Below are 26537 nucleotides of genomic sequence, written 5' to 3' on the forward strand. Positions count from 1 at the left end.
AAATAAAAATGTTTGTATCATAAATATATGTCTGACATTTATAATAAACCAAAGGGCTTGAAAACCGGTTGAATATTCAGTGAGTTGTGGTGATGTTAATGGAGACCTAGGAGACAACAGCTGGTCAGGTGTGGTCGTTTACCTGCCCCCTCGTCCAATCCTGCGGCGGCTCAGTCCCGTCCAATGAGGAGGCAGAGACAGTTCGGTCAGAGAGTGACGCAGGCGCAGGGGGAGGAGCTCTGGATGGTCGTCGCCACCCGCCGCCGCCGCACAGGGCTGAGAAACAAACACACACACGGAGCAGAGACGAGGTCACCACAACAGACAACCTTCTGTTTTATAGACAACAACACCTGACTCCGCTTCATTCATTAATTATAAACATTTAAATTAACTCTAATCAGACGACAGAACAGACACCTGGGCTCGAAACCGCCATGAACCAGTCTGAACCAGTCTGAACCAGTCCAGTCCTCCCATTAAGCTGGTCTATGAACCAGTCTGAACCAGTCTGAACCAGTCCTCCCAGTAAGCTGGTCTGTCCTCTATGAACCAGTCCTCCCAGTAAGCTGCTCTATGAACCAGTCTGAACCAGTCCAGTCCTCCCAGTAAGCTGCTCTATGAACCAGTCTGAACCAGTCTGAACCAGTCTGAACCAGTCCAGTCCTCCCAGTAAGCTGGTCTGAACCAGTCTGAACCAGTCTGAACCAGTCTGAACCAGTCCAGTCCTCCCAGTAAGCTGCTCTATGAACCAGTCTGAACCAGTCTGAACCAGTCTGAACCAGTCTGAACCAGTCTGAACCAGTCTGAACCAGTCCAGTCCTCCCAGTAAGCTGGTCTGAACCAGTCTGAACCAGTCTGAACCAGTCTGAACCAGTCTGAACCAGTCTGAACCAGTCTGAACCAGTCCAGTCCTCCCAGTAAGCTGGTCTGAACCAGTCTGAACCAGTCTGAACCAGTCTGAACCAGTCTGAACCAGTCTGAACCAGTCCAGTCCTCCCAGTAAGCTGGTCTGAACCAGTCTGAACCAGTCTGAACCAGTCTGAACCAGTCTGAACCAGTCTGAACCAGTCTGAACCAGTCCAGTCCTCCCAGTAAGCTGGTCTGAACCAGTCTGAACCAGTCTGAACCAGTCCAGTCCTCAGTGTGAGCCTCACCAGGTAGTGGCATCCAGCTCGTCTCCTGAAGACAAAGACTCCGTCTGGGTTGTTCTCCTCGTCCGGCGACGACGGAGGAGACTGAGGAGAAACAACAACAACAACAACGACCCGTTAGAGCAGAGACACGGTGATGTCACGGTGATGTCACGGTGATGTCACGGTGATGTCACAGTGATGTCACGGTGATGTCACAGTGATGTCACGGTGATGTAGGGCTGGGCGATACGGTGATATGAGATGGTGAAGGATTAGAGCGTGTAGACGATCTGCCACAGTGCAGAGATCGTAGGATCGTCTGAGCTCATTCTATAATATATATATATATATAGTAGGGCTGTCAGTTTTTAGAAAAATGAGGTTTGAACGCATATTGAATGACCCGTAATTCGTTCGGATATATTCGAATATTACAACGCCCCCCCAAACCAACCACCCCCCCGCCAAACTCCGCGCCGCCGTCGCAGCCGCCGCAGCCGCCGCAGCCGCAGCACACACAGCCGCGGTGTTTTATTTTGAAAATTGACCGGATACTCTGGTTGTTTCATGTTTGACTTCCTGCCCAGCTTGACGGCTCTCACACAAAATAGACCAGACGCTGCAGGGCGCGAGCCGGCCGCGGAGGTGCACGCCGCGACACCACACCAGCGGTTAATATGGGCACAGAAAGTAAACTGGCTCCGTTTCTCGGCTGTTTGCGGCCCTTCCACGTCCGGTTGACGTTCCGCGGCGCTATGCAGGCACCGGGCACTGCAGCCAAAGACGGTAAATAGAGAATCTTTGCTGCAGCCTGCATATCGAGCAGGTCATTACTGCTCGAATACGAACTTTTCCCCCCACATTCGAACGAATATTCGAATGTCGAATAAAAAGTGACAGCCCTAATATATATATTCTATAAACTGCAGTTCTAAGCTGCAAAGACCAAACAAAGGACATTTACAAAGTTTATCTAAAAGAGAAAACAACAGTTACTTTAGTTTGTATTTTTATTTGACCCTTTTCAATCAGCTATTTAGTTTTTGATTAAAACACCTAAAATCCTGTTAAAATGACTGTGTTGAATAAAACAAACAGTAATGTCTTCATTGATATTTTACTTTCATGTTTATTGAAAGCTACCTTTACCAGAGTGTTGTTGTTTACCTTTTACTATGTTTACGTTGTTTGCACATGTTGGCAAAACTGCAACTATTTAGATTAAAATCTGTTCAGAAAGGTTCTTTGGCCTAAATTGTCCGTTTTTCCTTTTTCGATTAAAGATCGTGATGAAATCGAAATCGTGACTTCATTTTAAAAAAATCATGATATGTGACCCGATCCATCAAAATGAGTCACAGTGACCCAAATTTCAAAGTTGAGATTTTGGTATCAATGGAAAGATTAGAAAATCAGCTTTAAAATGATTCCCTAGTCAGAGTCATACATTTGATGGTTTTCGAGATGTGGCCATTTGAATTACGATCTCCTACTCTCTTATTCTGTTCTAAAACCTGAGAAAATAGCAGTTAAAGTTTTTGCCAGATGACTCTGGCATCTGTTCCTGTACCACGTGATTACACGCTCCCTATACGGTCCCTTGTTGTCATAGAGACGCCATTCAATGACCCTCGGAAAGCAGAGAATCTCACAATTCAGATGCTTTTTACAGCTCGTTTCTATCATAAACGGTTCAGAAGTTGTCATGTTTTGTTGACATTTTGTAAAACATGTGCAAGCCTGTACGTTCGGGTTAGCATCGATGCTACGCTCTGTTAGCATCGATGCTACGCTCTGTTAGCATCGATGCTACGCTCTGTTAGCGTCGATGCTAGTCGGTTTAGCATCTGTTTCTGTACCCGTCCCTTCTCGTCATAGAGGCAACATTCAATGACCGTCGGAAAGCGGAGAATCCCGCGGTTCAGATGCAGTTTACAGCTCGTCTCTATCATGAACGGTTCAGAAGATATTTCATGTTTTGCACCGAAGCAACACTCATTTTCAGAGGGTTTAAGTTGCAGGTCGACTTTAATCATCATTTTCGTGCCTTTTCTCAATTATCTGGACTGTGAAACTTTGGGAGATTGTTTTTGAATGTCATTGCTTTGAAATTAGGGTAAAAAAATTTTTTTGATTTTCTATGGGTTTTCCACGTTATCAGCTGATTATCTAAAAATAGAACGGTGCGACTTCCGACTCATTTTGATGGATCGGGTCACATATGATATTTTTGCCATATCGCCCCCCCCCCCCCTACAGTGGTGATGTCACAGTGTTGTCACGGCTACTGACCAGCGGCGGCGGGGGGCAGTCGTCCTCTCCTGAGCTGTGGAAGTCGTACTCGTTGATGTCGGCCTGGTTGACGGTGAAGGGGCCGGGGGGGCGTCCGGGGGGGCGTCGCTGGGGGGGGGGGCCCAGTCTGTCTCTGTCTCTGTCTGTGTCTCTCTGTCTGTGTCTGTCTCTCTCTCTGTCTCGCCGCACGCTCTTCTTCTTTGGTCTGAGCAGGTCGAAGGGAAGCTCCGCCCCCCCCACGCACTCCTGCTTCTTCTGCACCTGAGGACGGACAGGGGGGGTCAGTGGGGTAAACGGTAAATGGACTTGCTACCCGGAAATGATGAGTACCCCAAAGTTTTATGTTAGAAATAGATAGTATGGGTCCCCCGTATTCAGAAACTGCCGGATGCTAACTTATATATATTGGGCAATTAGCATAACAGACATAATTAGCATAAATTAGCATAATTGCCTATGTGGGCAACATTTCAACAAAATTGACTTGGCTGATCTGGGCAATATTGGAGTGGTTTTAGGGGTTATTGATGATGCTGAATCCATTTCTGACATTTTCAAAATTCAAAATGGCTGTCTAAACCGGAAGTGACCAGATTTTAACCGCCAGTGGGCCGATTTTGATGGATTTCAAAATCTGGTCACTTCCGGTTTAGACAGCCATTTTGAATTTTGAAAATGTCAGAAATGGATTCAGCATCATCAATAACCCCTAAAACCACTCCAATATTGCCCAGATCAGCCAAGTCAATTTTGTTGAAATATTGCCCATATAGGCAATTATGCTAATTTATGCTAATTATGTCAATTATGCTAATTGCCCAATATATACAAGTTAGCATCCGGCAGTTTCTGAATACTGGGGACCCATACTATCTATTTCTAACATAAAACTTTGGGGTACTCAACATTTCCGGGTTCACAATGGGGCCCTATGGGCTGGCAAGTAGACTATGCACTTACAGTACAGGACAAAAGCTTGGACACACCTTCTCCTTCAATGTGTTTCCTTTATCAGGGTTTATACAGGAATCTTGAAGTTAATTCTAAAACCTTTTTAAGACTTTTTCAAGACCTTCTCAACATTTTTAAATACCTCACCGCCGCTTCAAGCTGTAACCATTTACATCAGTGGCACTTTTAACAGTTTTAGTTTGTGATAAAGACTATATAGACCACTATGATACAACAGAATTCAAAAAAGTCTGGGACAATAAATCAAAGGCAAAGTTTATCAAAAAAACATTGCTCAACTCTCAAAAAACCAAAACAACAATCTTCTTTTCTTTTTCATGAACCGGTTCATCTTTGGTTTTTAATAAAACGAATAAATTCACACACTTCCGCAATGTTATTTACAACTCAAACTCTTGGACAGCTAATTCAGAAAAAATACCTTCAAAATTTAAGACTTTATAAAGTCGTGAAAAGACTTTTTAATACTTTTTAAGGGTCTTAATTTTCCCAAAATTGATTTATCACCTTTTAATACTTTTCAAGACCCCGCGGATACCCTGTTTATTCTCACTGAAGGCACCAAAACTATGAATGAACACATGTGGAATTAACAAAAAAAGAGTGTGAAATAACTGAAAACACTTTTTCTTTTCTTCTTTGTCTTCTCTTTCTTCTTTTCTTCTTCCTCTCCTTCTTCCTCCTCCTCCTCTATCTCTGCCCCCACCAGTTCTAGTTTCTTCAGAGTAGCCCCCCCCCCCTTTGCTCTGATTACTGCTTTGCACACTCTTGGCTTCTCTTGATGAGCTTCAAGAGGTGAACCTGACCTGAACATGGTTTTCACTTCACAGGTGGTGTTGCCTTGTCAGGTTCATTAGTGGAGTTTCACTGAGAATCTACAATGTAAATAGTCATGAAGGCCTGTCCAAAAATACATATTTTCTGGCCCAAGGTTTATTCAGAACTAACAACAATATTTGGTACTGTCATCACATTTAACTGGGACGAACTTCTTTTTGGTTTTGTACACTCAGCTAATGTGAGTGAGAAAAATAAATATTTATTTGGAATACTGAGTCTAGCTGCTAGAAAAGCAAAGAAATGGCTGAAGCCAGACGTCCCATCTATAGATGAATGGTATGATATTATTTACCATGTGTATGTAATGGAAAGAATCACTTTTTCAATGAGGCTCCAGCTCCAAATTCAATGACATCTGGAAGCAATGGAACATGTACATTTCTCTGAAACGCCCTTCTTTTGTTTAAGCTTCTTTTCTATATCAAGTTGTACTTGATTGGTTAATTACTTTGCTGTAATTTTGTGACAGAAAACACCCCATGTTCATGTTGTGTTACTTTATAAAATGCTTTGTAAAAGGAAAAACAATAAATATAAAAAAAAAAAGTAAATAGTCATGAAAATAAAGGAAATGCATTGAGTGTGTCCAGACTTTTGGCCTTTTCTAGTCACTCGGACGACTCAAAGCGCTTTACACTGTAACGGTCGCATTCACCCTTTAACACACATTCATACAGCGCTGCTCGTAGACGAGCTTTGGGAGATAATCATTCACACACACACACACACACACACACACACACACCTTGATCTTGCCGTCGGCCTTGCGCCGGCTGCCGTTGCCCAGGGCGACGGCGGTGGCGTTGTAGCCGGGTTTGTCCAGCAGAGGGACGGACACCTCCCTCAGGACGTCTCCGCTGAAGTCGGCCATCTGGTACCTGGACACAGGAAACGCATCATTTAGTACTGTCTGCATCTGTATTATTATCTATTGTACTGTACAGTACTACTGTACTGTACAGTACTACTGTACAGTACAGTAGTACTGTACAGTAGTACAGTACTACTGTACTGTACTACTGTACTGTACAGTACTACTGTACAGTACAGTAGTACTGTACAGTAGTACTGTACAGTAGTACTGTACTGTACAGTACTACTGTACAGTACAGTACTACTGTACAGTACTACTGTACAGTAGTACAGTACTACTGTACTGTACTACTGTACTGTACTACTGTACAGTAGTACTGTACAGTAGTACAGTACTACTGTACTGTACTACTGTACTGTAAACTGACTGCTGCTGTTTTATAACATGCTTTTGTTTTTATTTATTGTATTTTGTACCAGGGAACATCTATGTATGGGACAGCGGATGGAAATGAGCCTGTGGCTACAATCCGGCTTGTTTACCATTTTATGTTTCGTTCATGAACTTGCACTGTCCCACTTCAAATAAATTGAATTGAATTGAATTGCCATGGCAACTAGTTAACCTTCACATCAGAGAAGAGCAGGCTCTCATGCTAACTAGAGCGCTGGAGAAGAGAGTAACGACACCTCCACTGACTCCCGTGGTTAAAGCCTCATGCCCCCTAGTGGCAGGATGTGGGTATTAAAGCCTCATGCCCCCTAGTGGCAGGATGTGGGTATTAAAGCCTCATGCCCCCTAGTGGCAGGATGTGGGTATTAAAGCCTCATGCCCCCTAGTGGCAGGATGTGGGTATTAAAGCCTCATGCCCCCTAGTGGCAGGATGTGGGTATTAAAGCCTCATGCCCCCTAGTGGCAGGATGGAGCCTCATGCCCCCTAGTGGCAGGATGTGGGTATCATTCACTCCAATGTATGTGTGTTGCCCACTTGCTGGTAAATTGATGAAAACGGCCGTGTTTTTGTTTTTAGGTGTCTTGGTCATATCAGATTATACTTAGAATTAGTTTATTACAAAATGTAGATTGAAACATTCATGTAGACAACTGTTGTTTTTTGTGTTTTTTTTACTCTCCTATTAGTCCGTGGGCCAGAGGCCAAAATTTGACTTTTTGGTACCACTCAGAGTGGCAAAATCTAGTAACATTTTTTGAAAAGGTACATGTTCATAGATGATATTTGGGTATGATAACCCATCCTAAGTGGTAGCTTTTTGACAGTTATCAGCTCATAAAGTTATCAACCCCCTGCAAAAAATAGGCCTCTAAACGCAGGGGGCATATCTTGTTTTGTGCTCATTTTCAGACCTTTACTCATATGTTATGAGGGCATGTTTGGTAGCATTTTAAAGTGTACAATCCCAGCTTTCATTTAGACCTAGTTTTGGACCTAAATATAAAGGTCACATGGTCAAAGGTCAATCTGTCTCAACAACTATTTTCCCACTATTTTCTCCTAAACTGTAGTCTTTCTTTTAACACTGTGAAATGTAGGAACAGCACTGACACAAATAACAAAAACTCCAACAATTCACCAACAATGCAGAGATGTCAGTTCATATTCCTCCACCAGGAGGCGCTGCCATTGGACCGATGCTGTTCCAGTGCTCTAACCCCCCCCCGCCCCCCCTCACCTCCGCTCCACCACCTCCAGCGTGAGGTGCAGCAGCTCCCTCTTGGACTTCTCCCTCCTCTTCACCATCTCCAGGATGGTGACGGTGCGGCTGAACTCTCTCCTCAGCCGCAGCATCTTCTCGTACGACGCCTCGTCGTTCTTACGGTTCTGAGGAGACAGACAGACAGACAGATAGATAGATAGATAGATAGATAGATAGATAGATAGATAGATAGATAGATAGATAGATAGATAGATAGATAGATAGATAGATAGATAGATAGATAGATAGATAGATAGATAGATAGATAGATAGATAGATGAATTTATTTGTCCTTTACAAGGAAAATAGTTTTCACCGTTGCGTTCAAACGGCCTCGAGAAGTGCTAATTACATTCATTGACAGTCCCACATTTCATACCACAAATACATAGAGACATAAAAACATAAGATTTAAAGCAGAAGTCAGGTGACTGTTTGTGTTAATCTAAGTCTTAAATAGTTGTATCTTCCGACAGCAATCACTTCTATAGAGTGTTTGGTCTGAAACACGGGTCTGTCAGTCACTCTGCTCTGCTCTGAGCCCAGGAGAAAACTTTCCTTGTATCCTACAACCTTTATCCAATGAGGAGAGAGAACGGCATAAAGGGGCAGTCCTCTCTGTGTGTGCAGCCAAGGGATGCGCCTGAATGTGGTGACGTAGGGACGAGGACCAATAGATCCATGACGAGGGCGGGGGCTGCTAACTCCATCAGCTGACAAGACGTTATGGTGCGTTCAAGGCAACTCGTAACTGGTGTTTTTCCGACCTGTGAAGTGGTACCAGTTCGATCTGGTACGAGTTCACGGGTCAGAAGTTACGAGTGGCCGTTATACAGGGTATATACACAAATCTTTGAGTCAATTTACTACCATTTAATACCTTTTTTCACTACCTTCAGATTTTTTTTAATACCACCACGACATCGAGTTGCACCATTGTATCAATCAGAAAGATTTTATGACATGTACATAGATTTTATCATCCAACACTTACTTACATCATTACCATTACCCAGGAGACTCGGTTGCACAACAGGGCATCATCCATAAGTCATCAGGAACATTTGATCAAAAATAAAATATCTTATCATGCCTTTCTCAATCACCAGCCTCTCTCCCCTGATCCCCCCCTCACCTGCCCCCCCCCCCCCCCTCACTCACCTCCCTCCACCTCCCTCCCTCACCCAGTTTGCCTCGCTCCGTCTTCCTTCCTCACCTCCCTCCCTCACCCAACTCACCTCACTAACTCTTTAAATAAATACCTGGTTCTGTCTCTACCGTCACAGAACAGTGGTAGGCCATATATATGTTTTTTTTTTTTTTACATCAGTGTGAAAAGTTTCAACAATGTCCGCACATCTGCACCGTCGGTCTGTGTCTCACGTGCGTTCCATCTGACCTCAGCTCTCAGTAGAAGCTGCAGCTGCTGCAGGTGTCTGTATCTGTAGCGCTTCGGGGCTTCCTGCCCTTTCAAACGGAGCAGACCCGGACCCGGTCCGACTAAACACCGGGCTGGCGGTAGAAGGTTCATGGAGCTGTGAGCCGCGAATGCATGAAAAAAGAGCACATCGGATGTGCGGCGCGTGACGTGCATCTACATTGACACACACATAGGCTACATCAAGGCGCCTGTCATCTCAATTTAAGTCTTCTGCAAACTTGCATTTTCCCATATTCGAAACGTTTTGCCACACGCTAAAATCCGAAGAGATTCACTAGCACTTCTATCCGCCTGACAACTATGCGCGCGAAGATGATTTTAGATTTCTAGCGGCCAATGAATACAATGAATTGATATGACGTCAATATCATTCCTTTTTTTTTTGAAGTAGCGGCAAGCAAGTAATGCTTTATTTATTTTATTACGCCTATTTCATCAAAATAAAACCAGTCATTGTCCAAAAGAAAAAAAAATAATACCTATTCTTTAAAATTAATACCTTTGGACCAAATTTATCACTTTTTAAGGCCATTAAATTTTGCTTTTTTGATTTATCACTTTTTAATACTTTTTAAAACCCCGCGGACACCCTGTTATAGTGACTTTCACAGGTAAAACAGGTCGGAGAAACACGAGTGTGTTGCCTGGAACGCTACAAAGTCGTAAGTTGTGACTTGAAGCTGTAATTTACGGTTTCAAAAGCCTGCCTGGAACGCAGCATTAGCCAAAACCACCGGATCACTTACTTCTGCTTTAAAACATAAAACATAAGACCCCGCACCCCACATTTACATGTACAGGACAGAGGTTGAAGCTCCGCCCCCGAGTCTCCACCGGGGTCGGGGTTAGCGGTTAGCGGCTAGCGGCTAACAGGACTCACCTTCCTGGTCTGCATCTTCTCGGTGCGGCGCCTGAAGGCCACGTAGGGCTAGCGGTTAGCGGCTAGCGGCTAACAGGACTCACCTTCCTGGTCTGCATCTTCTCGGTGCGGCGCCTGAAGGCCACGTAGGCGTCGTTGTTGGTGGACCCGTCCCTCTTCTCCTGCTTGATGCTGGCGATGAGCGACGGCGCTCCGCAGTTCTTCCTCTTCCTCACCCAGTAGTCGTACACCGACTTCAGCAGGTAGTCGTCCTCGTTCAGCAGCAGCTTCGCCTCCGCCAGCGACACCAGCTGGAACAACACAACCGGAGAGAGAATGAAAGGGTTAGAGTCAGGTAAACACAACCACAGAGAGACGATGAAAGGGTTAGGGGTTAGGCCGTGTCAGGTAACAGCTCACCGTGTTTGGGTTAGGACTAGGGATGGGAACCGAAATTCGGTACTTTTTTGGTACCGACCGAATTCCCACCAAAGTACCGAGTATCGATTCACATGAAGTCAATCGGTACCACATTTCGGTACCTGAACGCACCTTCGTCGTGCGTCAGCGAGAGAGAGTTCAGTCTGCATGAGCACCGCACACTCACGCCCCCCTTCTCTCTCTCTCTTTCTCGCTCTCTCTCTCTCCCTCTGAAATGAGAGGTGGAGAAGCAGCAGCCGCCAGCTCGTCGTTTTAAATCACTACCTGAAGAACAGCCGTCCGTCATTTAACATGAAGAACGGACTGTTGTGACGATCCGTACCGAAGCGGTCCGGTCCCGACTCCCGAGTCCCGCTTCTCATCACGGCGGCGCCATTCAAGTCCTCGTCACATAATGCTAAACATCTAACCATGTAAACATGTAAACATCTAAACATGTAAACATCTAAACGAGGATGAAGTCTCCCCCTCTCCTCTCGTCCACATGTTGCAGAGTTTGCAGCAGTTTCAGTTGTGTTTTATATGTGACAAAGTTTCACACAGAGCTTCCTGAGGCTGTAGGAGTCTCTCCATGTTTCTCCTCAGTAAAAACTGACATTTTTTCAGACAAGACGACAGTCTCATACTTTTTTTTTTTTTTCATTGAATGACTATCCCATTATATGAAAATTATTGCCCATCCCTAAAACATAAAATGTGACCCGATCCATCAAAATGAGTCACAGTGACCCAAATTTCAAAGTTGAGATTTTGGTATCAATGGAAAGATTAGAAAATAAGCTTTAAAATGACACCCTAGTCAGAGTCATACATGTGATGGTTTTCTAGATGTGGCCATTTGAATTACGATCTCCTACTCTCTTATTCCGTTCTAAAACCTGAGAAAACTGCAGTTAAAGTTTTTGCCAGTGACTCTGGCGTCTGTTCCTGTACCACGTGATTACACGCACCCTATACGGCCCCTTGTTGTCATAGAGACGCCATTCAATGACCCTCGGAAAGCAGAGAATCTCACAGTTCAGATGCTTTTTACAGCTCGTCTCTATCATAAACGGTTCAGAAGTTAAGTCATGTTTTTCACTGAAGCAACAATCAGGGTTTAAGTTACAGGTGTGTGTCTCTAGGTGTGTCTCTAGGTGTGTGTCTCTAGGTGTGTGTTACCTGGTGTGTGTGCCTCTAGGTGTGCCTCTAGGTGTATTACAGGTGTGTTACCAGGTGTGTGTGTGTGTGTTGTGTTACCTTGTGCGTGCTGGCCTTCTCCAGCCGGTCCACCATGGTCTCAAAGGTCAGAGGTCTGAGCTCTGTGTGTCTCTAGCTCTGTGTGTCTGTAGGTGTGTGTCTGTGTGTAGGTGTGTGTCTAGGTGTCTCTAGGTGTGTATTACAGGTGTGTGTGTGTGTGTTGTGTTACCTTGTGCGTGCTGGCCTTCTCCAGCCGGTCCACCATGGTCTCAAAGGTCAGAGGTCTGAGCTCTGTGTGTCTAGCTCTGTGTGTCTGTAGGTGTGTGTTAGTTGAGGTGTGTGTCTGTGTGTAGGTGTGTCTCTAGGTGTCTCTAGGTGTGTCTGTAGGTGTGTATTATAGGTGTGTGTGTGTCTGTGTTGTGTTACCTTGTGCGTGCTGGCCTTCTCCAGCCGGTCCACCATGGTCTCAAAGGTCAGAGGTCTGAGCTCCATCTTCCTGTTCAGTCTGTTGATCAGAGTCTCGTCCTCTGAGTCCATGTCGTAGTCGGGCTGCTCCAGGTCCAGACCTAGAGCTACACACACACAGACACACACAGTTACACAACACTGCTCCAGGTCCAGACCTAGAGCTACACACACACAGACACACACAGTTACACAACACTGCTCCAGGTCCAGACCTAGAGCTACACACACACAGACACACACAGTTACACAACACTGCTCCAGGTCCAGACCCAGGGCTGCAGTAAGAGTACACAGTACTGCACTTAGTACACACAGTACTGCAGTAAGAGTACCAGGGTTCCTACAGCTTAAGCCAACTTAAATTTAAGACTTTTTAAGACGTTTTTAAAGCCACTTCAAATGAAATTTAAGACCGACTTCACAATAAACACAAATGCAGAAATAAAACAAAACCATCACCACATCTATGACATAATAGGGCAGTGATCATCAACTGGCGGCCCGCGGGCTGAATCCGGCCCGCCGAACCTTCCAATCCGGCCCGCGACTGAGTTCTAATAGTTAAAAAGTAGCTATTATATTTCTCCGTCTCTGTTTGTTTGCGCCTGTAAGTCAATGTGCTGGGATTAGGAAACGCCGCGGTAACCAAAGCCCCGTGCATGAAAGTTTAGGGAGCTGCTGGACTGCAGGGTTTCCCAGCCTGCAGAGGCGAGCTGCCGCCGCCTTGGTTAAACCGGGTGTGCACGGGCGGGCCATGTAGCGTCTTTTGCGCACTCAAACCCATTCAGTGTAGATGCGTGTCATGCACGTTCACAACCCAAAAACGATGCGGTAGCAGCGCGTGTTTGATGCCACTCGGTTGTTGTTTTTTGTGCACGTCCGTGGCGCACAGCTGCACGGACCTGCTTCTCCCTCCGGTGTGCAATTCAATTCAAACAACTTTATTTATCCCCGAGGGGCAATTGTCCCGGTTCCCCCTCGGCCTGGGTCTCTCCTACTGTTTCCCACTGAGCTCTGTGTGTGTAAAAACGTCGCCTCCGAGATGTAGAATGTGTGTTATAGAAGAGAAACACTACTGACTACTCAGGACTACTGACTATCATCAGAACCGATTGTCAGCCTCCTTTCATATTTAGGCTGAAAATCACAGGGCAAGTCAGCAGTGTAAAGCTCCAGCATGTGGGAGGATCTGAAAGTCCAGCTGCCAAGATTTTTCATTTTATATCATTCCAAACACCAAAGATCTGTATCAATGAAAATTATGAGTTTACAGGTAAAATAGAATATAAACAAATACATTATTAGGCAAAAGGGTGAATTTAATTTCAATCTCGGCCTATTTGAATGTCCGGCCCCCAAGGTGTCTGCTGAGAAAGATTCTGGCCCTTCAACAAATATAGTTGATGACTCCTGTAATAGGGTTATAGGGACAATTTGACCCACTTTCCTATGTGATCCAAGGTAAAGTGACTGATACAGGAATGATTGGGGGGGGGGGGGGGACTGATTTGGGAGCTGGAGGCGGTGAGAGACTTATCGTTGACGGCCGCCACTAACTTCTCTATGTCAGAATGTTACCAGTTATTTAGAGATTTGAGACTAATTATAATCATAAAATACCACTTACTAAGATTTTTAAGACCTTTGAAAAATGGCTTGAAGACATTTTAATGCCAATTAAGGCCTTTAAGGTTTTTAGATGAATGAATTCATCTAAAAACATCATTGAAACATTCAATGCCTTTTAAGACTTTTTAAGGACCCGTAGGAACCCTGAGTACGCACAGTACTAGGCAAGGCAGTTTTATTAGTAAAGCCCATTTGTCTCAGAGGGCTTCACATGGCATCATTACAACATCATGGTGTAGTAAAGGTGTATACAGGTGTAGTAAAGGTGTATACAGGTGTAGTAAAGGTGTATACAGGTGTACAGGTGTAGTAAAGGTGTATACAGGTGTAGTAAAGGTGTGTACAGGTGTAGTAAAGGTGTATACAGGTGTAGTAAAGGTGTGTACAGGTGTATGAACATCTTGGATGAAGGTGAAACGTCTTCCTAGACAAATAACCAAGTCCAGTTGCTTTACATTTAAATTTCCTTCAGACGTAACTAAGTATTTGAATTAAGACACAGCTCAGGTGTGGTACAGGTGTAGTAAAGGTGTACACAGGTGTAGTAAAGGTGTACACAGGTGTAGTAAAGGTGTATACAGGTTTATAAAACGTAAAGGTGAAACCCGGCGATCTGATTGGTTGTTAACCGTGGTATAATGAGCAGTTACCACGGCTACTATTCTAAAGCCTTATCACAGCGTAGGCTATCACTCCGCCTCAGGCACGTATGACTGGTATGAATGGAAGTTGTTGGCATGTATCCATGACAACGGACTGTTGCAGTCCATAGCCAAAGACAGTTGATGTTTTTACGATGTTAAAAATGTAGTAAAGTAGTGTAATTGACATGTTGAAGGTGAACTTTGACCTCCAGAGGGTTAACAATGGTAGAGGGGACTGAGCAGTGACAGAGCTACTAGGAGCTAACGTCTGGACAGCTGGGACTAGTTTTTCCACAATGAGGCTATTTTATTGGATAATATGTATTTCTGGTTGAATAAAACTACATGAAATTGATGCGTATTCCTCTTTCATATTGCCGTTATTGGTAACCGTTTTAGAAAAGCAATATATCACGACAGGCCGTGGTACATGCTCATTATACCACGGCTATGGGGCGTTGTTCGGCTTGACGCGAAGCAGAGGGACGACAACCCCCTTAGAGTGCTATAATGAGCATAGACCACAGACTGGAGTGATATATTGCTTAAAGAGCAACTAAACCCCTCAGTTTTGGATGACGTGCTCTAAGCTTGAAATTCAAAAAATGCCTTGATTATGGGCGGGACTCAGGAGCACTCTCCGATCCCCCCTCCCCCCTCCCCCCTGCGCCCCATTCACACCCGCGAAATCACACAAAAGAGAAAAAAAAGTAATAAACACACATCAACACTTCTGCTAGCGCTAACGAGCTACTAACGAGCTACTCTAACAGCACTAGTAGCGTGGACACTACTAGGAGAGGACGCCAGAGCCGTGACACAGCATCTACAGCTGATCCGCCGGCTCGTTAACTCGTTAACGGCTCGTTAGCGCCGGCCGCACTAACGATTCCCATTCAGGCAGCTGTTAGCAGCCGTTAGCCGCAGCAGAGCAGCTAGAGCGCCTAGCAACCGTTAGCGGCAGGCAGCAGCTGATTGGTCGGGGAGCTGGTGGCCGGTGATGAAAGCTGCCTCCAAAACGTCATCTGCCTCCATCTCAGCCAATCCACCTTATTCCTAGCAAAGATATTCAATAAATGGAAAGATCCTCCATGAGCGGCTGCTCCAATGATATGAAATGGTATACACTTCCTGTCTCTCTAAGTGGGCGTGGCCAACCGTCACCACCTCGTCTGTGAACGTGTGTGTGGATTTATACAATTTGTAGGTAGATGAAAGTGAGATATTTATATTTTCTTATGATAACATTAAATATTTACACTACTAACAGTAATATTTAGCATGACGAAAATAATTTAAATCATTTTCACGGGAGTTCACGGCCGTTTGTTTGACGTTGCCTAGGAGATCGGTGCCAAATCTGGCGAGAGTGTGTCGTAGAGACAGAGACAGGTCTGGAACAAAGTGGATTTTCTCCGGATCTCTCCGTCTGAAAATTACCATTTTGGTGTCAAACTGTTCAGAAGAGATGTGGCTTGTGAAAAATGAGTCCAAAATTTGCTTCAGTGACCGTGGGGAGAAAGGACAGACCATAATCGGTGTTCACATTAAATTGTCCCATAGGAATCAATACACTCCAAGCTGCCTCTGGTCTCTCTAAAGGGGCGTGGCCGAGCAGAAGCCTAGTGACATCATACAGGAAGCTGACTCCTCATGAAAGGTCTTGGTTTATAAACCGTCTTTGTTCCTAGCCCCCATGATGCTTTGCGGGAATTATGGGCACAGCTTCCAGTGCGAACCGGAAGTAGCGTTTGTTTACATGCTAACAGTACGCGCTAATCCACTTTCTGCGAGCGTTAGAGACATAAAACACCACCTTTTACAACTCAAACGAGACAATATCATAATACCGCTGCCTACTAATATTGTGAGGTGTGAGGACGACTTAAAAAAGTGTCCAAAGATAAAAAGATAACGTACAGTAGCATATTTAGCTACTTGTTAACTTGGTTGCTTCAGTTGTTGAGGCAACAAGCTATCTGCTAGCTCTGGAAAGTTGCCTCATATAAGTTGGAATAATTTTATTTTAAAACACATTCCTCTTTTATAAAGAAATGCATATGTGTGTGGGGGGGGTCCCTCTCTCACTCACCTCTTTACTGTCTGCTCTCAGGGATTGTGTGTGTGTGTGTGGTGGTGGTGGTGGGGGGGTATTTTACTGTAGGTTCTCACCATGGATCTATGATAAGACCACACACAGACACATCCGAGTGTCCAACCAACAAAGTTGTAGTAAAAAAAAAATCCATTTAGTTTATTTTAATCATAAAGACCTATACTTTTGATACAGAGGGGTGTGTCAGTGTACACAACGCTTACACGGAATGAAACAGTAAACATAACATTGCGTGTATCATTTAGGGATATAAAAACCCCTAAATGATACACGCAATTTTTTATACATATTTGTATACATATAGTCTTATAGATTCGGGGTCTAGATATTTATGTACCTATGTAAATCAGCGGGTGACACCAAACAACGTCTGCCCAAGCAAGTCACAGCTTTTATTTCAGGAGCACTCTCCGATCCCCCCTCCCCCCTCCCCCCTGCGCCCCATTCACACCCGCGATCACACAAAAGAGAAAAAAAAGTAATAAACACACATCGACACTTCTGCTAGCGCTAACGAGCTACTAACGAGCTACTCTAACAGCACTAGCAGCGTGGACACTACTAGGAGAGGACGCCAGAGCCGTGACACAGCATCTACAGCTGATCCGCCGGCTCGTTAGCTCGTTAACGGCTCGTTAGCACCGGCCGCACTAACGATTCCCATCCAGGCAGCTGTTAGCAGCCGTTAGCCGCAGCAGAGCAGCTAGAGCGCCTAGCAACCGTTAGCCGCAGCAGAGCAGCTAGAGCGCCTAGCAACCGTTAGCCGCAGCAGAGCAGCTAGAGTGCCTAGCAACCGTTAGCGGCAGCAGAGCAGCTAGAGTGCCTAGCAACCGTTAGCGGCAGCAGAGCAGCTAGAGTGCCTAGCAACCGTTAGCCGCAGCAGAGCAGCTAGAGCGCCTAGCAACCGTTAGCGGCAGGCAGCAGCCGGTGCTGATTGGTCGGGGAGCTGGTGGCCGGTGACGAAAGCTGCCTCCAAAACGTCATCTGCCTCCATCTCAGCCAATAGGAAAATTCGATTGTAATAGCCGTGTTTCAACCCATAGAGGGCAGTCACTCTACATTTTTACTACAAAATACACCACATTGAAATATTTTGACTGAAATGTCAAAAGTTGGACCAGAATCAACCGACAACACTACCTTATACCCAAATACATTTGTTTTCAGCAGAAAAAAGTGGTTTAGGGGTTTAGTTCCTCTTTAAGTATACAGGTGTAGTAGAGGTGTAGTACTCACGCTGGATGTGCAGCAGCTGCTTGGGGACTTTGACCTCTCCCTTGTACAGCCGGTCGTAGTAGGTGTAGGTGTAGTAAAGGTGTAGTAGAGGTGTATAAAGGTGTAGTAAAGGTGTATAAAGGTGTAGTACAGGTGTATACAGGTGTATACAGGTGTAGTACTCACGCTGGATGTGCAGCAGCTGCTTGGGGACTTTGACCTCTCCCTTGTACAGCCGGTCGTAGTAGGTGTAGGTGTAGTAAAGGTGTAGTAGAGGTGTATAAAGGTGTAGTAAAGGTGTATAAAGGTGTAGTACAGGTGTATACAGGTGTATACAGGTGTAGTACTCACGCTGGATGTGCAGCAGCTGCTTGGGGACCTTGACCTCTCCCTTGTACAGCCGGTCGTAGTAGGTGTAGGTGTAGTAAAGGTGTAGTAGAGGTGTATAAAGGTGTATACAGGTGTAGTAGAGGTGTATACAGGTGTATATAGCTGTAGTACAGGTGTGTAGTACTCACGCTGGATGTGCAGCAGCTGCTTGGGGACCTTGACCTCTCCCTTGTACAGCCGGTCGTAGTAGGTGTAGGTGTAGTAAAGGTGTAGTAGAGGTGTAGTAAAGGTGTAGTAAAGGTGTAGTAGAGGTGTATACAGGTGTAGTACAGGTGTAGTACAGGTGTATACAGGTGTAGTACTCACGCTGGATGTGCAGCAGCTGCTTGGGGACCTTGACCTCTCCCTTGTACAGCCGGTCGTAGTAGGTGTAGGTGTAGTAGAGGTGTAGTAAAGGTGTAGTAAAGGTGTAGTAGAGGTGTAGTAGAGGTGTATACAGGTGTAGTACAGGTGTAGTACAGGTGTATACAGGTGTGTAGTACTCACGCTGGATGTGCAGCAGCTGCTTGGGGACCTTGACCTCTCCCTTGTACAGCCGGTCGTAGTAGGTGTAGGTGTAGTAAAGGTGTATAAAGGTGTAGTAGAGGTGTAGTAGAGGTGTAGTAGAGGTGTATACAGGTGTAGTACAGGTGTAGTACAGGTGTATACAGGTGTAGTACTCACGCTGGATGTGCAGCAGCTGCTTGGGGACCTTGACCTCTCCCTTGTACAGCCGGTCGTAGTAGGTGTAGGTGTAGTAAAGGTGTAGTAGAGGTGTATAAAGGTGTAGTACAGGTGTATAAAGGTGTAGAAGAGGTGTAGTAGAGGTGTATAAAGGTGTAGTAGAGGTGTAGTAGAGGTGTAGTAGAGGTGTATACAGGTGTAGTACAGGTGTAGTACAGGTGTATACAGGTGTAGTACAGGTGTAGTACAGGTGTATACAGGTGTAGTACTCACGCTGGATGTGCAGCAGCTGCTTGGGGACTTTGACCTCTCCCTTGTACAGCCGGTCGTAGTAGGTGTAGGTGTAGTAAAGGTGTAGTAGAGGTGTATAAAGGTGTAGTACAGGTGTATACAGGTGTAGAAGAGGTGTAGTAGAGGTGTAGTACAGGTGTATACAGGTGTATACAGGTGTATACAGGTGTAGTACAGGTGTATACAGGTGTAGTACTCACGCTGGATGTGCAGCAGCTGCTTGGGGACTTTGACCTCTCCCTTGTACAGCCGGTCGTAGTAGGTGTAGGTGTAGTAGAGGTGTAGTAGAGGTGTAGTACAGGTGTATACAGGTGTATACAGGTGTATACAGGTGTAGTACAGGTGTATACAGGTGTAGTACTCACGCTGGATGTGCAGCAGCTGCTTGGGGACCTTGACCTCTCCCTTGTACAGCCGGTCGTAGTAGGTGGTGTTGCTCTCTGCTTCAGGAACAGGAATCACCATGTTCTCCTTCTTCTCCCTGAAAACCTGCTGGGCCGACATGGCCCTCTGCAGGTGGTGCTCCTACAGAGAGACACACGGAGATATATACACACACACAGAGAGACACACAGACACACACACAGAGAGACACACAGACACACACAGAGAGAGACACACACAGACACAGAGACAGACACACAGACACACACACAGGTCAACACTGTGCAGACCAGAGGGGAAACTGTACTTGGCAACAAGGCAAGGCAAGGTAATTCTATTAGTATAGCCTGTTTTTACCAGCAGTTTGTCTCAAAGGGCTTTACATCCCATCGTAACAACATCCTCTGTCCTTAGACCCTCACATCCACTGAGGAGAAACTCCATGGAAAACCCTTTTAACAGGGAAAACCAGGAGAAAGCTCAGGGTGAGCAACAGAGGAGGGATCATCACCCAGGACAGAGATGTTGTTACAGACAAGAAAACAGTTTACAACAGAGAATGTGAGAAACATGGTTCAGAGGGTCAGTGGCCGAGTCACTAGCCACCTCTCAGAGGGTCAGTGGCCGAGTCACTAGCCACCGCTCAGAGGGTCAGTGGCCGAGTCACTAGCCACCGTTCAGGGGGTTAGTGGCCGAGTCACTAGCCACCTCTCAGAGGGTCAGTGGCCGAGTCACTAGCCACCTCTCAGAGGGTTAGTGGCCGAGTCACTAGCCACGGTTCAGAGGGTTAGTGGCCGAGTCACTAGCCACGGCTCAGAGGGTTAGTGGCCGAGTCACTAGCCACGGTTCAGGGGGTTAGTGGCCGAGTCACTAGCCACGGTTCAGGGGGTTAGTGGCCGAGTCACTAGCCACGGCTCAGGGGGTTAGTGGCCGAGTCACTAGCCACGGCTCAGAGGGTTAGTGGCCGAGTCACTAGCCACGGCTCAGGGGGTTAGTGGCCGAGTCACTAGCCACGGCTCAGGGGGTTAGTGGCCGAGTCACTAGCCACGGTTCAGGGGGTTAGTGGCCGAGTCACTAGCCACGGTTCAGGGGGTTAGTGGCCGAGTCACTAGCCACGGTTCAGGGGGTTAGTGGCCGAGTCACTAGCCACCGGCTCAGAGGGTTAGTGGCCGAGTCACTAGCCACGGTTCAGAGGGTTAGTGGCCGAGTCACTAGCCACCGGCTCAGAGGGTCAGTGGCCGAGTCACTAGCCACGGCTCAGAGGGTCAGTGGCCGAGTCACTAGCCACCGCTCAGAGGGTCAGTGGCCGAGTCACTAGCCACGGCTCAGAGGGTCAGTGGCCGAGTCACTAGCCACGGCTCAGAGGGTCAGTGGCCGAGTCACTAGCCACGGCTCAGAGGGTCAGTGGCCGAGTCACTAGCCACGGCTCAGAGGGTTAGTGGCCGAGTCACTAGCCACCGCTCAGAGGGTTAGTGGCCGAGTCACTAGCCACCGCTCAGAGGGTTAGTGGCCGAGTCACTAGCCACGGCTCAGAGGGTCAGTGGCCGAGTCACTAGCCACGGCTCAGAGGGTCAGTGGCCGAGTCACTAGCCACCGCTCAGAGGGTCAGTGGCCGAGTCACTAGCCACCTCTCAGAGGGTCAGTGGCCGAGTCACTAGCCACGGCTCAGAGGGTTAGTGGCCGAGTCACTAGCCACCGCTCAGAGGGTCAGTGGCCGAGTCACTAGCCACGGCTCAGAGGGTCAGTGGCCGAGTCACTAGCCACCGGCTCAGAGGGTCAGTGGCCGAGTCACTAGCCACCGGCTCAGAGGGTTAGTGGCCGAGTCACTAGCCACGGCTCAGAGGGTCAGTGGCCGAGTCACTAGCCACCGCTCAGAGGGTCAGTCGCCGAGTCACTAGCCACGGCTCAGAGGGTCAGTGGCCGAGTCACTAGCCACCGCTCAGAGGGTTAGTGGCCGAGTCACTAGCCACCGCACAGAGGGTCAGTGGCCGAGTCACTAGCCACCGGCTCAGAGGGTTAGTGGCCGAGTCACTAGCCACCGCTCAGAGGGTTGGTGGCCGAGTCACTAGCCACGGTTCAGAGGGTCAGTGGCCGAGTCACTAGCCACGGCTCAGAGGGTTAGTGGCCGAGTCACTAGCCACCGCTCAGAGGGTCAGTGGCCGAGTCACTAGCCACGGTTCAGAGGGTTAGTGGCCGAGTCACTAGCCACCGCTCAGAGGGTCAGTGGCCGAGTCACTAGCCACGGTTCAGAGGGTTAGTGGCCGAGTCACTAGCCACCGCTCAGAGGGTCAGTGGCCGAGTCACTAGCCACCGCTCAGAGGGTTGGTGGCCGAGTCACTAGCCACGGTTCAGAGGGTCAGTGGCCGAGTCACTAGCCACGGCTCAGAGGGTCAGTGGCCGAGTCACTAGCCACCGGTTCAGAGGGTCAGTGGCCGAGTCACTAGCCACGGCTCAGAGGGTCAGTGGCCGAGTCACTAGCCACCGCTCAGAGGGTCAGTGGCCGAGTCACTAGCCACGGCTCAGAGGGTCAGTGGCCGAGTCACTAGCCACCGCTCAGAGGGTTAGTGGCCGAGTCACTAGCCACCGCTCAGAGGGTCAGTGGCCGAGTCACTAGCCACGGCTCAGAGGGTTAGTGGCCGAGTCACTAGCCACGGCTCAGAGGGTCAGTGGCCGAGTCACTAGCCACCTCTCAGAGGGTCAGTGGCCGAGTCACTAGCCACGGCTCAGAGGGTCAGTGGCCGAGTCACTAGCCACGGCTCAGAGGGTCAGTGGCCGAGTCACTAGCCACCGGCTCAGAGGGTTAGTGGCCGAGTCACTAGCCACCGCTCAGAGGGTTAGTGGCCGAGTCACTAGCCACGGCTCAGAGGGTTAGTGGCCGAGTCACTAGCCACCGCTCAGAGGGTTAGTGGCCGAGTCACTAGCCACGGTTCAGAGGGTCAGTGGCCGAGTCACTAGCCACCGCTCAGAGGGTTAGTGGCCGAGTCACTAGCCACCGCTCAGAGGGTCAGTGGCCGAGTCACTAGCCACGGTTCAGAGGGTCAGTGGCCGAGTCACTAGCCACCGCTCAGAGGGTCAGTGGCCGAGTCACTAGCCACGGTTCAGAGGGTTAGTGGCCGAGTCACTAGCCACCTCTCAGAGGGTCAGTGGCCGAGTCACTAGCCACCGCTCAGAGGGTTAGTGGCCGAGTCACTAGCCACGGTTCAGAGGGTCAGTGGCCGAGTCACTAGCCACGGTTCAGAGGGTTAGTGGCCGAGTCACTAGCCACGGTTCAGAGGGTTAGTGGCCGAGTCACTAGCCACCGCTCAGAGGGTTAGTGGCCGAGTCACTAGCCACGGCTCAGAGGGTCAGTGGCCGAGTCACTAGCCACCGCTCAGAGGGTTAGTGGCCGAGTCACTAGCCACCGCTCAGAGGGTCAGTGGCCGAGTCACTAGCCACGGCTCAGAGGGTCAGTGGCCGAGTCACTAGCCACGGCTCAGAGGGTCAGTGGCCGAGTCACTAGCCACGGCTCAGAGGGTCAGTGGCCGAGTCACTAGCCACGGCTCAGAGGGTCAGTGGCCGAGTCACTAGCCACGGCTCAGAGGGTCAGTGGCCGAGTCACTAGCCACCGGCTCAGAGGGTTAGTGGCCGAGTCACTAGCCACCGCTCAGAGGGTTAGTGGCCGAGTCACTAGCCACGGCTCAGAGGGTTAGTGGCCGAGTCACTAGCCACCGCTCAGAGGGTTAGTGGCCGAGTCACTAGCCACCGCTCAGAGGGTTAGTGGCCGAGTCACTAGCCACCGGTTCAGAGGGTTAGTGGCCGAGTCACTAGCCACCGCTCAGAGGGTTAGTGGCCGAGTCACTAGCCACCGGTTCAGAGGGTTAGTGGCCGAGTCACTAGCCACCGCTCACGCCTCCGCCGGCTTTCCCGTCAACATCAGCGCGCCCCTGATAACACACTCTGGACTTCATCATCAGTGTTTTTAATGACCCGCCCCACCGCGCCCCGCACTGCAAATAAAGTAAACATTTCTTGACCCGCACCGCGCGTCACTAGTGTACAGACCTCCTCAGCCTGAGAAGGCAGACATCATTATCTTCTTAAACAAAAACTGTTTTTGATTTGTCATCATGACTGCTCCAGTGTTTGTTTTATTTTGTTGCATATACATTCACCTGTTCTGCAGCTCTTTGTATGTTAAGACTGCTTGCCAAGTTGCTTGTAATAATCTTGTCTTCTATGCTTGAATATCCTTGTTATTAACTTTTATGCCTTGTTTCTGCTAAATGTTTGTATTGTTGTGTATATTTGCTATTGTCTTTTAACCTATCTTTTCTCCCTCACAGCCCCCCCCCCCCATCGAGAAGCTTATGCCTCTTGTCAGGCCATCATTGTAAATAAGAACATGTTCTTAATTGATTTCGCCTGGTTAAATAAAGGTTAAAAAAAAAAAAAAAAAAAGTTACAGTTAGGGACCCTCCCTTTTAATTGAATACCATAGTTGGCAAAATCTATTTTTGGAGGCCTTTTGGAGGTCTTACAAGCTGTGTAAGATGTATGTTTGAAGTCCAAGCATGCATGCAAAAATGGCCTGTGTGAAGAGTTTGTCAAATAAAAAAATATCCTGTGAAATAAGTTGTGACCTGTTGACCTGCACCTCAAAGAATCGGAATCGAGAATCGTCTAGAACAGAAATCGAAATAGAGAATCGGAATCGGAATCGCTAAAATCCAAACGATGCCCAACCCTAATGGACTCACCTGTCAGACACCTGTCTGTCTCTCATCCTGTGACCTCTGACCTCTGAACTGCAGCTTCACCATGTGTGTAGGTGGTGTTGACCTGCAGCTTCATGTGTTTTACTCAGAGACTCATCAACCATCAATACTTTTATTATCAGTCCCAGCTGTGACAGACAGATGTTCTCACCTGGACCCTGGTGAGCAGTACACACCTGTACTACACCTGTACTACACCTGTACACACCTGTACTACACCAGTAAACATCTGTACTACACCTGTACACACCTGTACTACACCAGTAACCAACCAGTTAGTAGTAACACTGTAGACCCCCAGCTTCTACTACCTCTTCTCTACTCTGATCTTAACTCAGACCCAGTAGAAACCGGAGCTAACTGGAGCTAACGTTAGCTCGTAACGTATTTTCGTTTCCATGGTTACCACTTGAAAACTTGAACGTCACGGACGCAGAGAGCGCAGGAGCCCACTCGAGCTGCGTCGATGACGTAAACCGTACGTCAAGCCAACGTAACCAGCGTCCAGTCTGGCCGTAACGTTACGTAGAGCAGCGTAGAGCAGCGTAGCTTACGTAGCGACGCTGTGAATGGCGCCGCCGCGGAGCTAAGGCTAGCGGCTAACAGGTAAACAGAGGAAAGACAGGTGAAAACAGGTAGAAGACAGGTAAAGAGGGGGTCCTACCAGCTCCTCCTCCTTCTCCATGCCGCTGGGCATCTGCGGCACCGCGCGGTTGATGGACACGCAGTCGCTGAGGTCCGGCAGGTCCCGGCGGCGGTGCACCGGCAGCGGCTTGGCGGCGTCCAGCGCCCGCGCCCGGAACGACAGTTTACTCATCGTTGTTTTAAACTTTAAACTCCGATCAGAGGCGATCACAGACCAGAATGAACCGGTCTGGACCGGTCACAGAACCGGTCAGAGGCAGCGGCTCAGCGCCACGGTTCAGCCCGAGGCTCGGCTCCTCAGGGCGGCTCTACCGGGACCGAGAGGCCGCTGCTCCGCGAAGCTCCGCTGGCTGCTGCCTGCTCAACATGGCGGACATGTCCACACAGCGGAGGGACCAGCTCCCAGCAGCCACCGCGGCACAAGCTGCTTTTTTTCTTCTTCAAACTTTATTAGTACTACGGTGGCCCTAGGTGACAATCACAACAGCAAATCAGAAAACACAACACAAAAAGAGAAAACACAACACAAAAAGAGAAAACACAATACTATGGAATAGCTTGGATGTAGAGATTAAACTCAGCAAAAGTGTTAATCAATTTAAAAGTAAGTTTAGAGGGCTAATTCAATGGCCAAAAAGCTTCAACAAAATAAGACATATGAGTTCTGGAAGGAAGTTAAAGCGATTAATAACAGCAAGATGCCTTTACCATCTAGTATCTCTGGTATCACTGGGTCTGAGAATATGGCTGAACTGTGGAGGAAGCATTATTGTGACATTTTTAACTGTGTTAAGAGCGATACCTTTACTGTTGGAGATGTTCCCCATCATGATGGTGTGACTATCAGGCCAGATGATGTGTGTTGTGCCATAGAGAAGTTGTCATTGAATATATGTGGCCTTGACCAAACAGCAGCAGAACATGTAAAATACGCCAGCAGCAGAGTATCAGTGGTAATGCTCTATGTTTCACTGGACTGCTAATGATGGTGTACTACCAGAGTCCATGATGGCTGTAGTCTTAGTTCCTGTCATCAAAGACAAAACTGGAAAGATATCTAGCATAGAAAACTATAGACCCAAAGCACTGGAACAAGTTCTCCTGGATAGACTCCAACAATATGTCATCACCACAGATAACCAGTTGGGTTTCAAAAGTAAACACAGCACAGATTTGTGCATCTATGCATTGAAAGAGATGGTTAGTGTGTATAGAACAAAACATAGTACAATGTTTTTATGTTTTCTGGATGCATCCAAAGCCTTTGACAAAGTCAATCATGGAAAGCTGTTTGGTGTTCCACCGTACATGATTAGAATATTGCACTACTGGTATGTACATGAAGATATGCATGTTAGATGGGGCACAAGTTTATCTGCAGCCTTCCTTGTAGCTCATGGTGTGAGACAAGGAGGAATCCTATCACCTGTCCTCTTCAGTCTGTATGTGGATGATCTGTCTAGAGCTGAACCAGTGCAGGACTGGATGTATAGTGGCAGACAGACTCATTAATCACTTGGTCATTATATCTCCCTCTAGTGTTGGGCTACAGCAACTGCTGAGAATCTGTTCTTGTTATAGTATGCAGTTTGATATTGTGTTTAATTCATCAAAAAGTGTGATTATGATTGTAAAAACAAAGCAGGATA

The 26537-nt window shown here is 47.5% G+C and overlaps 1 protein-coding gene across 3 annotated transcripts in view; it reads right to left on the reverse strand.

The window, feature by feature from the left end:
• Positions 1-25097, reverse strand: part of epc2 (enhancer of polycomb 2) — a 39971-nt gene extending 14874 nt beyond the window's left edge. Inside the window, exons 1-9 of one of the 3 annotated variants that reach the window (XM_085772867.1) lie at positions 24908-25097; positions 19471-19630; positions 12116-12261; positions 10174-10380; positions 7746-7894; positions 5986-6118; positions 3429-3683; positions 1158-1238; positions 143-276 (exon numbers count right to left, since the gene is read on the reverse strand). In XM_085772867.1, the coding sequence (XP_085628993.1) occupies positions 143-276; positions 1158-1238; positions 3429-3683; positions 5986-6118; positions 7746-7894; positions 10174-10380; positions 12116-12261; positions 19471-19630; positions 24908-25060 (1418 nt within the window). In that variant the 5' untranslated portion in view covers positions 25061-25097. Of the gene's footprint in view, positions 1-142; positions 277-1157; positions 1239-3428; positions 3690-5985; positions 6119-7745; positions 7895-10173; positions 10381-11749; positions 11807-12115; positions 12262-19470; positions 19631-24907 lie in introns of those variants that run through there. The other 2 variants (XM_085772866.1, XM_085772868.1) reach the window with 2 other exon arrangements.
• Positions 25098-26537: the final 1440 nt, after the last annotated feature.

This window comes from Trachurus japonicus, unplaced genomic scaffold, assembly GCF_045865225.1.
Source record: "Trachurus japonicus isolate A0001 unplaced genomic scaffold, Traja_1.0 AP031020.1".
Classification (NCBI taxonomy): Eukaryota; Metazoa; Chordata; class Actinopteri; order Carangiformes; family Carangidae; genus Trachurus; species Trachurus japonicus.